The 12,468-nt window shown below is 58.9% G+C and overlaps 1 protein-coding gene across 1 annotated transcript; it reads left to right on the top strand.

Moving 5' to 3' along the window:
- Positions 1-343: 343 nt before the first annotated feature.
- VILL (villin like) lies at positions 344-12,110 on the top strand (the record flags this gene model as incomplete). Its single annotated transcript, XM_080809778.1, is given in 31 exon segments — positions 344-409; positions 577-651; positions 945-1,133; positions 1,139-1,198; positions 1,202-1,213; positions 1,217-1,243; positions 2,455-2,565; positions 2,861-3,018; positions 3,020-3,055; positions 3,424-3,502; positions 3,598-3,601; positions 3,604-3,695; positions 4,436-4,456; positions 4,460-4,489; positions 4,491-4,590; positions 5,188-5,223; positions 5,226-5,269; positions 7,117-7,256; positions 7,336-7,516; positions 8,033-8,212; positions 8,716-8,744; positions 8,746-8,859; positions 9,799-9,943; positions 10,824-10,881; positions 10,884-10,973; positions 10,976-11,007; positions 11,216-11,287; positions 11,488-11,671; positions 11,674-11,738; positions 11,997-12,074; positions 12,078-12,110. Coding segments are annotated over 31 exon segments (2,541 nt in total).
- Between the last annotated feature and the right edge of the window lie 358 nt (positions 12,111-12,468).

Genomic DNA, 12,468 nt, shown 5'->3' with positions numbered 1-12,468 from the left:
TTTCTATCTTCATAGCCTGTTTCTAACTCCCTGCTTGTAGAGGTCCCCATGTTCAAAACCCATCCTTGCCCACAGAGCTGGGCCCTGTTTCAAGACCACAACCACAGATAGCAAATCAGGTCCCTGCTTGCAAAGCCTCTGTGCCAATATCTGCAGTACCTGTCCTGGTTTGCTGGCCTTTGGGTATGTATAGAGCCCTCCTAGTGAAAGGCATGTTCTGTGATGACAGTGCTTTGGAAAGCTGGAGGCGGGGAGTGTTCTTGCTGGAGCCCAGAGCACAGGTGGTCAGGGCCTGAGAACTCCAGCCCTTGTTGTTTCCTCCCTCATTCTCTCCTGGCCCAGGATGGACATCGGCAAGGACCTCCCAGCCATTGAGAGTCACAGGGACCTCCACGTATGGATCATCGAGGTGAGGGGCACAACCGGACAACAGAGCTGGTGACAAAGCCTATGCAGTCTCTGAGACTAGGTTTCTCCCTCCCCCCATCTCAGAGCTCCCTCCTTCCTTCAACCCCAGAAGGTCATGGATAGGCAGGTGGTCCTGGGGAGTTTTCCATAGGCACCTTCCTCTCCCAGAACCTGAGGATGGTGCCAGTTCCTGAGAGGGCTTATGGGAACTTCTTCGAGGAACACTGCTACATCGTCCTCCATGTGAGCATGTGGGGAGTCTGTCTGAGAGGTGGCTTGGCCCAGCCGGGGAGTGTGATGATGCAGACCAAGCCCCGCCCTGGGAAGAGGCAGGCTGGCAGCCCAGGAATCAACCCCAGGAGAGGGCTGCCACCTCTGAGGCCTCTTCATCCTTCCTTCCCCCATTCTGGACCTCCTGTCGAGGGAGGCGCCTGCCCAGTCCCTCCAAGGCCCTTGGTGCACCCTGGATCTGTGTCCACCCCATCCCTGGATCCTCCGTGAGCCCCGACCCCCCCCCCCACACACCTGGGCCCTAGGTTCCCCAGAGCCTGAAGGCCCCGCAGGGGGTGCCCAGCGACCTGCACTACTGGGTCAGAAAGGAGGAGGGTGGAGAGGCAGAGGGCGCCGTGGGCGCTTTCGTGCAGCACCTGCAGGGGGTGCCGGGGGCTGCCACCGTGCAGCACCGGGAGGCGTCGAGCCAAGAGGCCACCTCGGCCCCCACACCCTGTGAGTGCTAGGCAGCCTGGCCTCTGCCCTCAGGCACGTGGAGACCAACACGTATAGCATCCAGTGACTACTGCACACTTGAGGGAGGAAGCATGTGTCAGACACCGAGGTGAGGGCTGCGGGGAATGGTGCTCCATCTCCAGGCTCAAGTCAGACTGTGGGGACTCCCCTTACGGGGAAGTGTGGAGGGTGGAGGGGGCGGAGGGGTGGCAAGGGCTGTCACCACTCCCAGGTGGCCTATCTTGAATGAGCAGAGAAGAGGCGGAGCCAGGCTTCTAGCCCCTCACCACCGCAGCTCCTTTGACTGTTTTCTCATCCACCCCAACGGCCTATGAAGAACGTGGGGAGGTGAGGCGGACAAGATGGTGCACCCAGAGGGTCCTCATAGGCAGCACAGTGGGAAGTGGCCTGATGTGGGATGGGGGGTGCACAGCCGCACACTCTTCACACACATTGTCCCTATCACCCGTAGGCACACCCACTATCTCCCGTCAGCCCCCCAAGCTCACTTCCATCTGTCAGGAAAGCAATTGGGACTACCAGTCTTGTTAGAACACGACACGTTGCTGCCATGTGGCAGGAATTTGGTGTCACAAACATCCAGGTGTTTGATGTCTGTGATGTGAATGGTGACACCTGAGTTGTGCACATTACTCTCCATATGACATAGAGTGGTCTGTGACAATCCCACACAGGCTCACCTGCCGTCCCCACAGAGGCAGTGACCTACGTCCCTGGTCACACAGGGACGACACGCAGCCCCAGGTTTGGCCTGCCATATTGGCATAATTATTTAGAATCCCTCCTTCTCCTCCCTGAAGTGTCTCTGTTTGGATGGTAGCTGTCCTTCTCCGTAGATAACACCCTGCCCTCCACTCAGACACATCAGCATCATCACCCATGCGCTCTCACACTTGTTCACATTGGATGTGCCCCCATATGTGTACACACATGTACACATGTGAGTAGATAGGTACACACATTCCACTTGCATACACATGTACACGTACACACATGCAGCTATCGACATGCCTTGAGCAGAGAGTGTCCTAATCATGAACACCCTGTGAAATGCAGCATTACCCAAAGTCACGCCTATGGATGCACACAGCCATCCCCCTAGAGTGACCTTCAAGGTCTCATATGGTCACACAGACGCGTGTCTGCATGCCACAGTACTGGTCCCACAGATAGGCAGTTGGCCACAGCTTGGTGCACTCACGCAGACAATGTAGGTGGAGATGGGTGGTGGTGCCCCTCCCCCCGGGTGCTGGTGGTATAACACCCCGTTTCCTGCCCTGCCGCTCCTGACTCTGGCAGGTGGAGCTCTCTTGGAACAGCTTTAATAGGGGTGACATCTTTTTGCTGGACCTGGGCAAGGTGATGATCCAGTGGAATGGGCCTGAGAGCAGCATTTCTGAGAAGGCATGGGTCAGTGTCTACCCTGGGAACTAAGGGATGCAGGGTTTGGGGGGAAGGGTGCCCATCCTCCAGCCACCCCAAGAAGTGGGCCTGGTTCTCCGCTACAAGCTGAGAAGCACCTACTATGTGCAAGCTGAGCCCAGAACCTGCACTGGTATCCTTGGAGTCTAGGATGCCGTGACGTGTCCCCATGACTCTGGCCTCTGGGAACTGAGCTGTGACAGAAAGGATCGGGGATGGATTATCTGAGCAGGGAAGTTTGGGGACATGCTGGGGAAGCCCTGACTGCCACGTCCTCTCACAGGGCCTGGTCCTGACCTGTAGCCTCCAGGACAGGGAGCGTGGTGGTTGTGCACAGACTGGTGTGGTGGATGACGAGGTCGAAGCCACTGACCCCATGCAGGTCACGGAAGTTGTGCTGGGCTACAGAGTGGGCAATCTGCACACCACTGTGCCCAACAAGTGACGGGCTGCAGAAGGCCAGTGTACGCCTCTACCAGGGAGCAGACCTGGGGAGTAGACAGGGTGGAGGGAGTAGCCTGGCTCTGCATGTCTGTCATTACTATAGTAACACAGTGTCCCTAGAAAGCTCTCTAGGAAAGGCCCCTTGGTTTCTGGAGCAAGCCATGTAGGGCTTTGGGCCCAGCCTGTCCTCTTGCATGGCTGTGTTTCTGAGAAACCTATTGTACAGATAGGGCAACTGAGGCACCAGAGGGCCAGGAAGTTGCCTAAAGCTCTACAGCAAGGCTGCAGTGATGTCAGGACTGCAACTTCCATGCCCTCTGCCTTTGGGGGAACTAGAGGAGGCTGGAGTGGAGCCAGGCCAGAGAGGGGCTGAGCTGCCTACATCGGTTGCCTATCCCCCAGTGTTTGTGAGAAGGATGAGGACTTGGTGATCCAGGAGTTGGCGACCTGGCCACTAACCCAAGACCTACTGCAGGAAGAGGTGAGGCAGGCCCAGCTAACCTCATCCATTCCCACCCACCCACAACCCCAACCTGAGCCAGACCACCTCCTGATCATTCCCCCTCTTGCTCCCAGGATACTGCATCCTGGACCAGGGTGGTTTCAAGATCTATGTGTGGCAGGGACGGTTGTCCGGCCTCCAAGAAAAAAAGGCTGCCTTCAGCTGGGCTCTGATGAAGCTGTTGGACCCTGTCTCAAAGGGAGCTGCCCTCAGGTTTGAAGTAGGGAGAGCCCTGCCCTAGGGTGTGAGGGAAGAAATGGCAGGACCCTGAAATCTAGCTAGGAGACATCCACGTTCCTGGGGTTTTCAGGGGCGGTAGTCCCGCCCTTGGGCCAGGAGGTGGATACATCCTGCCCTGGGAGGCTGTCTGATAGAGGAGGACATGACTTTGCCCTGGGGTCTCAGCTTGGAGACAAAGTGCCTCGTCTGAGGATGGAGACATAGTTTTGTCAGGGGTCTGAGAGAGAACACAGGGCCCCTCTCGAGGTGCCAGGGGCATGCAGCCTACCCTGGGCAGCCCTGACAGGGATTAGGGCACGGGGGACCAGATAGCACCCAAGAAACCACCTGTATAAGGGGAACGTGGCCCTGCCTTGCGGTTTGAGAAGCATACCGCACTGGGGGCCTCCTCCTTTTTGAGGAGGGGAGACAGGGCTCTCCTGGTGTCTGGGGGTGCTGTCACGTCCATCCTTCGCAAGGCTCAGACTAAGGGGACCTTGCCCGTCCTCAGGGACCTCAGAGAAGTCGGTGGTGAAGGAGCCAGCTTGTTAAGCGGGTCATGAGCTCGGTTAACGCTGCTCAGGGCTTGGCTGAGCGGCACGTCCCCCGTGAGGGTGGAGCAGAGAATTGGACCCCCCGGTCGCGCCCCCTGAAGCCCCGGCCTGGGCACCCCTGACAGAGACCCCGCCCCAGACCTTCGTCCATGCCAAAGGCTAGCCGACCTACACCAACGCGGTGGTGAACGACCCGCGCCGAGTCCGCCGCCTTCAAACAGCTTTTCCAGACTTGGTCTACCAACCAGCGAAGGCACAAGAATGTCGACAGGACTAGCGAGAGGAAGGGGCGGGGTCTGGAGGGGCGGGGAGGGCGCGGGGCGGCACCCAGCTCCTCGGTGGGATGGGAATGTGGTCGTGGCTTGGCCTACGGGGTCGGCCCGTGGTCGGCGCGGGGCGGGTTCTGCGGGGGGAGGCGGGACCGGAGCGGGGCGGCACCCAGAACTTGGGTGGGATGGGAGGCCGGGCGGGACTAGGCCGGAGGCTTGGAGGAGGCGGGGCGGGGCCGGCGTGGGGCGGCACCCAGAACCTTGGCGGGGGCGAGGGGCGGGGGCGTGGCGTGACCTGCGGGGGGGGGACATGGTCGGCGTGGGACGGGGCCTGCGGGGTGAGGCGGGGCCGGCGCGGGGCGGCACCCAGAACTTCCGTGGGATAGAGGAGTGGGCGGGACCAGGCCCGGGGAGTTGTGGGGGCCGGGTGCTGCGGACGCGCAGCCCGGTCTTCGGGGGGATGGAGTGGGACCGCCAAGGGGTGGCACCCGGAAGGTGCCACTGGATGGGAGGGTGCGGCCGGGGTTGGGGGGCTTCTTGAATGATGGGAGGGACGGGGGTTAGCTGGGGCGAGGACGCCAGTGACACCTATGCCCTCCCTGATTCAGGTAAATTGATTCAGGTAAGGCTGATGTGGGCAAGCTGCAGAGTCAGCCTGAATTGCGGCCCAGATCAGGATGGTGGACGCCTCCGGGAAGGTGGAGGTAAGGGGCATTAGCTTGGCTGGAAGAAGATAGGCACACAGGGTAGGCTGTGTCTTCAGGTGATCTGTATGGTTGCTGAAGTGCCCCAAGTCCACGCAGTTGCACATCACACGGTGACACCCAGAGGCATGTGTACATGAACACACGCCCTGCCTACAGCTGGCTCACACACATCACACCTAATCAATCTATGCAGCTGTGTTCACGTAACACTTGGCACACAGCACAGTAACACTTCAAGATACTTAAGTCCACCCCTTTGTTAAATATATGACACAACCATATATAGAATACAGACACATATACGCAAACCTTTTAATTGCACCCAACCAGTCAAGCTCATCAGTGGCAAACGTGTAATTGCACAAATTCTACATTACACATGCTCACAGTCACACACAACACTCAACCCACAAGAACACACCAACATAGCACACAATCACATGTCATCAGTCACAGCCCTATGCGGTCACACAGTCAGCCACCTGTCTGGCCTCAGACCAGAGTTCTGGGAGATGTAGGGACTGCATCATGACACGTTTTCTGATCTCTGGTAGAACCCTTAATTCCTTTGGGCCTCAGTTTTTATCTATAAAATGGGGGCAAAAGCATCTGGCCTTGGCTGGTGTGGGGATGCTATAAGATTCTGGGAATAGGACTTCTGGCCTTCTAGTTCTTAAGGCAGGTGGAGGTCAGAGAAAATACCAATTGTCCAAGGTTTCTTCCTATATTTGCCCTAATATGGATGGACAGAGACTGTTAGAAGGGACCAAGGGAGGAGGAGACACAGCAGGGGTTGGGAGAGCAGGCAGAAAGGAAGACAGGGAATGGGAACAGAGACAGAAGAGACTAAGAAAGAGGAGGAAGGAAACAGAGTGGAGGGGGGGATGGGATGAAAAGCAGGAGAGATGGGGTACACAGGGAGAGACAGAGGGGGATAGGAAAACAGAGGAGGGCAAAGGTCTTGCCACTCAGGCTCCAAGCGCAGAGGCAGGGAGGGGAACCCTCCCAGCATGCCTGCAGTCAGGGGGTGGGGAGCCCCTGAACCAGGAGGCCTGGCTGCCAGAGAAGGGCTGCTCCTGGGTAGCACGTGTGATGTGGTCGGGAACAGTCTCTTCTCCAAAAGGCAGCATGCTGCCCCAGAGAGGACATCTTCCCCAGAGAGAGCAGTCAGGCTCCGTGTGGCCACAGGATGCCCAGGCACTGTTTCCTGCCATTGTCAAGGTGGGCATTGGTATGCCCACTTTATAGATGGGAAAAGCTGACACTCAGAAGGGTCTCACCGCCCACACTGGGCTTGCCTGGGATTTGATGCAGGTCTGCCCGGCTCCAGAGCCCATGCTCAATACTCATTAGGAACAGGAAATCATGCTATTAAGTGTAAGGAAGTATTTTCCTTTCAGCGTTTGAACAGGCTTTGTCTTTTCAAGTGACATTTGAGAAAAGAGAATTTTCCCAAGAGCCCCGAGGCCTTGCCTCCACCCAGCTTCTGCAGCCCTGGCCTGGGCAGCAAGCAGCTGGGCCAAGACCTGCCTGCCCCTAATGCACCTGTGGCTGGAGGGGAGCAGGGTGTCTGGGCAGCCTCTGGAGTCCTCCCTGCTTGCTTGTCCCATGCACCACAGGCCAATTCTGTCCTGTCTGACAGCAGGCCAGGACATGTGTGGCAGGGTCCAGGGGCCCATGGGGAGAAGGGTCACCTGCAGAGCCTTGCGCCAGCCCAGGAGAGCCCTTGCCTGCACTGAGAAGGGCTGCCCTGAGGCCGAGGAGAGCTCGCTGGCTGGGCACAGGTTGGGCGGGCTGGTTCAAGGGGAGGAGCCACCTGGGCCCACCAGTCTTCTGTTCCACAGGGGTGGTGCATCCAGGACTTAGGCAGACAACCCGTGGACCCCAAGCACCATGGACAGCTGTATGCAGACATCTGCTACCTGGTCCTCTACACCTACCGGAAAATGGGCTGTGTCTGGTATATCCTGTACCTGTGGCAGGTGTGCGGGCTGGGGGTGGGAGAGGGCACCTTCAAGCCCCAGAGCTGAGGATCTGAGAATGGGATTGAAGAGCTGCCCCAGGCCCTTACCACCGCCACCTGCAAACCACCAGACCACCAGATGTGAGGTCAATGCTCTAAACTGCAACGGCGAGGAGCTGGACCTCATGTCCCGTGGAGCCCTTGTGCAGGAGCACGCGACCATGGGCAGTGAGCCCCCTCACTTCCTCGCCCTCTTCCAGGGCCACCCGGTGGTCTTCCAGATGGGGACCACCTTGCTGCTGTCCCTACAAACTCACCGGCTCCTCCATGTGCCCACAGCCCTTATGTAAGGGCGAGTCTTCTCTTCAGCCCTGGGGGCCCTCCCTGCTTACTACCCCTGGTAACCCCATGCTGTCAGACACCCAGGAGCTCCAGGGCTGACCCCTGCCTGAGTCTTTTCACCTGGTTCCCAGAGCCAGCCACAAAGCAGAAGCACAGGTGAAGAAGCTGAATTGGAAGGGAGTAGGGCCTTGCCCGGGGTCACCATTTTCTGTCCTCAAGGCCTGGGCGAGCCATGACCCAACTCCTTGGAGATGGGGGAGGGATCCATTGAGAAAGGGCCTGGTTCCCTATCCTTGGCTGATGGGGTCCTCACCCTCCACACTCAAGGGGTCTAGGAGTTAGTGGTGGCTTCAGGCAAGAGTCTGCTGGGCCCCGGGGGTAGTTTGTCTGTCACTGGGACAGGGAGGCAGCTCCCAGGAGCCCTTGCCTCATCCTGAGGCCCAGCCCTCTTGTAGGGGCTCAGGGGGCATGATGGGAAGGGGCAGCCAGCACCCACCACAAGGCTCTTCCATGTGCAAGGCACAGACAGCTACAACACCAGGACCGTGGAGGTGCTGGCCTGTGCCTCAGCTCTCAACTCCAATGACATCTTCTTGCTGGTCACACCTAGCACCTGCTACCTCTGGTTTGGAAAGGTACCTCTAACACTGGCCCCTCAGCTCATGCCTAGGGTGGTGTGCAGGGCCAGGGATGGCTCTACTCCACAGGGGAGGCAGAGTTCACGTCCAGCCTCAGGCCAGGCCCTATGCAGGGGAAAGGCCACTGTGGGGAGCTGAACGTGACAGGTAGATCTGGAAGTCCACTGGTCAAAGGCAGGCCAGGTCCAGGCTGCCTCCCCTGCTTCCTGCCAGGAGCATGATCCTTGGGAAAAAGAGGAGGCCTAGTCCAGTTTGCCAGTTTTCTCTGATCTTCGACATAAACCATAAATGGTCCCCAAGTCTGAGGTCCCCATCCCATTCTCTGGACCAGGAGAGGGCACCAGTCCTGATAGTGGGGAAGCTCATGTGTGCCCTGCGATCAGCACAGGCCTTCCCCGACTCAAGCCCAGCCCCCCAGAGTCCCCTGTGAGTGGGGGAGGTGGGGCTGGAGGCAAAGACCCCTCCCACTTCAGGGCCTGACCCAGCTCTCTGTTGGCCAGGCCTGCAGCGGTGACCAGCGTGAGATGGCAGATGGTGGTCACTGCCATCTCTGGGGAGAACAAGGAAACAGTGCTGGAGGGTCAGGAGCCTCCCCACTTCTGGGAGGCCCTGGTAGGCCGGGCTCCCTACCCCAGCAACAAGAGGTGACAGGGCTGGGAGGACGGTGTTCTCCTTACATAGAGGAGGAAACTAAGACCCACAGAGGGTGGGTGACAACTTAAGGGTCACACAGAGAGCTGTAGAGGCCACCCTAGAACTGAGGTCTCTTGGCTTCCCATTCCAGGATTCCCAGGAGCACAGCCCACCCTTCACTCCCCAGCCCTGGGTAACTGGTTGCAGGAAGATGCCAGGGAGAGCAGGGTAGTGGTGCCCTCTTCTGGCCAAACTTGCTCCCTGCATGCCCAGTCCAGGACCTTCCCAATGGCAGAGGGCAAGAGGGCAAAGCCCTATTCCCAGCCCACAGTCCCCAGGAGTGACGGTGCTGAGTGTGTGTGTGTCTGTGTGTGTGTACGTTTATGTGTGTGGGCCAGTTAATGTGACGTGTCAATAAACAGTATGTGTGGAGTGTGTAAAAGGACAAGGGTGTGTATCAGAAGGTAAGGCAGGTGAGGCCTTCAGGGAGGAGGTTACTGAGTCAGGGCCGCTGTGAGTGTCTGTGGGGCCGGGTTTATGTGCTGTATGCCCCTGAGCATCCAGCCAGGACAAGGGTCTCCTCCCTCCTGGGGTGGGCAGGGCCCCAGCTTGATGCCCCTCCCCTCCACCCTTCCTTCCAGCCCCACTGAGCCAGCCATCCCCCTCCCAGGGCCCACTCAGGGGAAAATTCCTGGGGCAGCATGTGTCACTGCCGGCTGTGGCTAGACAGTCATGTAACGGGCTTTCCCACTGACAGATGGGGACCCTGGGGACCAGAGAGCAGCGGGGCATCTCCAGAGGGAATTATGGGCTGGGGGGAGCCCAGAGGAGGGCCCGTGCCTCCCGCTGCAGGAGAAGCTGTCCCTGTGCTGAGGGCTAGCTCGGCCCAGGCTGCTGGGAGGCACAGCTCTCTCTGGGCCCCTCACAGCCTGGCTGTCTGCAATGGCTGGGCTTCCCAAGGATGTCTCCAGCTTCCAGCCATGGCTGTTTGAGTGCTCCAGCCCAAAGGGCCACCTGGTCTTCACGGAGGTGGTGTTCTTTAGTCAAAAGGACCTGGACACATATGACATCATGTTACTGGACACCTGGCAGGAGGTGAGACGGCCGCCCCGGCTGGCTGGGGTGTGAAAGGGGAGGGGGGGTATCTGTGTCCATGCAGCTGGGGCTGAGTGTGTGTAAGTGCGTTCCCAAACGTGTCAGGCCGCGGGCGAGTCTGCGTGACTCTGGGTGACACAGTAACGCCATGAGTGACTGTGCCCTGCGCGGCCACGGACAACTCCGTGTCACCATGAAGCTGCAGGGGACTCTGGCTGTGTCTGGGGCTCACGTGCGGCTGGGAGCAGTTCTGTGTCCTCGTGCCTCACAACAGCATGCAATTCCAGGTGACCGGGTGCCCGGGGCTAAGGTGGCAGTGCGAGCAGTCAGAAATTGAATGACCGCGCGAGTGTACATGCTTCTTTTGTGTGACGGGGCTGCCTCTGTGGAGCGGCCATGGGGTCACGTGCCGCTGTAACTGGGGAAACCAAGAAACGATAAGACTGGCTGCCGCAAGAGTGACTTGAGTGACTTGGGGGGCAGGGTCACTGTGTGTCTGAGAGGCGGGTTTGGGGGCTGCCTGTGTTTTTCAGGAGGAGTGCGCACAACTGTGATGGAGTGCAATCTTGTTTACGTGCAACCGTGTGTGACCGCGGGTGACAGTGAGTGGCTCTGTGGCAGTGGGGGATTGTGTGTCTGTAGCTGTCATCATGTGTGTCTGTGACACCGAATGTGGCCATGAGGCTTATGTGTTCCCATCTCAGAGCAAAAGCCAAGCCCCCCCATACACACAGCTACCACACTTTGTGTCTTCTTGCTTATTGCTGGCTGGGATGTGTGTGGGATTGTGAGACCATTTAATGGATGGGAGTGGGAAAGAAGTGCTCAGCTCTGGGTAGCCCCTGCACTCACCCAAGGCCAGATGCCCTCTGTGTCCCAGATCTTCCTGTGCCTCGGGGAAGCTGCCACTGAGTGGAAGATGGTGGCAGTGGCCTGGGGCGGGACTACCTGAAGACACACCCAGCAGGGAGGAGCCCCAACACGCCCATCTTGGTGATCAAGCAGGGCTATGAGCCTCCCACCTTCAGGGGACGGTTGTCACCCGGGATGCCTACAAGTGGACTGTGAGTGAGGCCTGGACTCCCAGCCCCACCTACTCCAGGAAGAAGGACCTGCCCTGAGCAGGCTAGGAGGAGGCACTGCCCTGTCTGGGGGAGACCTCCAGTGTGGGTAGAGAAGCCCTGGTCTTGTCCCCAGCGCCCGCCCCCCTTTCCCACCCCCAGGCCCCAGTGGTGCCCTCCATCCTGGTTCTACCCTGATTCTTGCCCCCAGAACAACCATTTCTATGAGGAGGTGGTGCACGGCAGCCCGGGAGCAAAACCTGCCACAGTTGAGATAACAGCAGTGAGTACTGGGTCCCCCAGCCTCCCGCCGGGGACTAGGCTTGGTCAGCATGGTCCGGATGGGCAGAACAGGCACGAAGGGAGCCAGGCCCTGGTGGGTGGCAGTTTGCAATGGGGGCAAGAAGGCCACAGGCTCAGTGTGACCTCCCCGTGCAAGTGTCTCCCCCAGGACTCCCCAGCTTGAGTCCTCTCTCAGGGCAGGAACTCAACAACTTCCAGCTATCTGGAGGACCAAGCAATGGCAAGGCAGGCCCCTTGACCCCGCCGACACTTAAGGGCTCCGAGGAGGGCATAGGGAATGAGCTGCAGCTAGGCCCCAAGGCCAGTGGCACCAGCACCAGCAGCTACCACAGCAGCCCCAGACCCACCATCAATGGGAGCCTGACCCCCAACAGCTAATGTCCCAGGCTGCTGAGGACTTGCCAGAGGGTGTGGGCCCTGCCCACGAGGGGGTGGGTGCCCAAGGCCCCCTGCCACTTACTGCCCAGGGCCTGGAGCATCTGAAACTGAGCTGGAGGTGCCCAGGACATGACCAACTGATTGTGGGAAATGGGCAGCCTGCCCAGGGGGATATGTCTTCCAGACGGAGTAATGGGCAGAGCAATATGGGGGAGGAGACCCTTGAGCTCTGGGACGATACCACTGGGTGGATGAGAGGGGATTCCGGGATCAGCTTACACCCTGCCCCTGTACCCTCTCCCCCGGTCCAGTTCTACCTCTCTGACTCTAACTTCCAAGATATCTTTGGGAAATCCAAGGAAGAATGCTATAGCATGGCCAAGTGGAGGTAGCAGCAGGAGAAAAAGTGGCTTGGCTTTTTCTGACCCCAGGCCTGCCCCCGCCTGGGCCAACCACATGGACAGGACCCCCACAGGTACCTTCCCAACACATACCTGAGCCCCCAGGAGGACCCTGCTGGCACGGTCTAGCTGGAGGCTCCCAGGTCACCCCCTCCACCCCCATCAATAAAAGCTGGTGGCGCTCACAAGGTGTGGTGTGTGGGCTTTCAAGTCTGGATCACTCAGTTGGTCCATCTCTGGGGGAAGGGGCCTCTGGGACTGGAGGGGGTGGTCTGTGACATTCCAGGGACCAAGCTCTCGCCACTGTCTTCCATGGAGGGGTTTGTTTCTTACTGGTCCTTCCTGCCCAAAGGGACAGACAACCCTCATACTCAGTGTAAGT

This window comes from Martes martes, assembly GCF_963455335.1.
Source record: "Martes martes genome assembly, chromosome: 1".
Classification (NCBI taxonomy): Eukaryota; Metazoa; Chordata; class Mammalia; order Carnivora; family Mustelidae; genus Martes; species Martes martes.
Note: the sequence above shows the minus strand (reverse complement) of the source record. Positions and strands in the feature narration are given on the sequence as shown.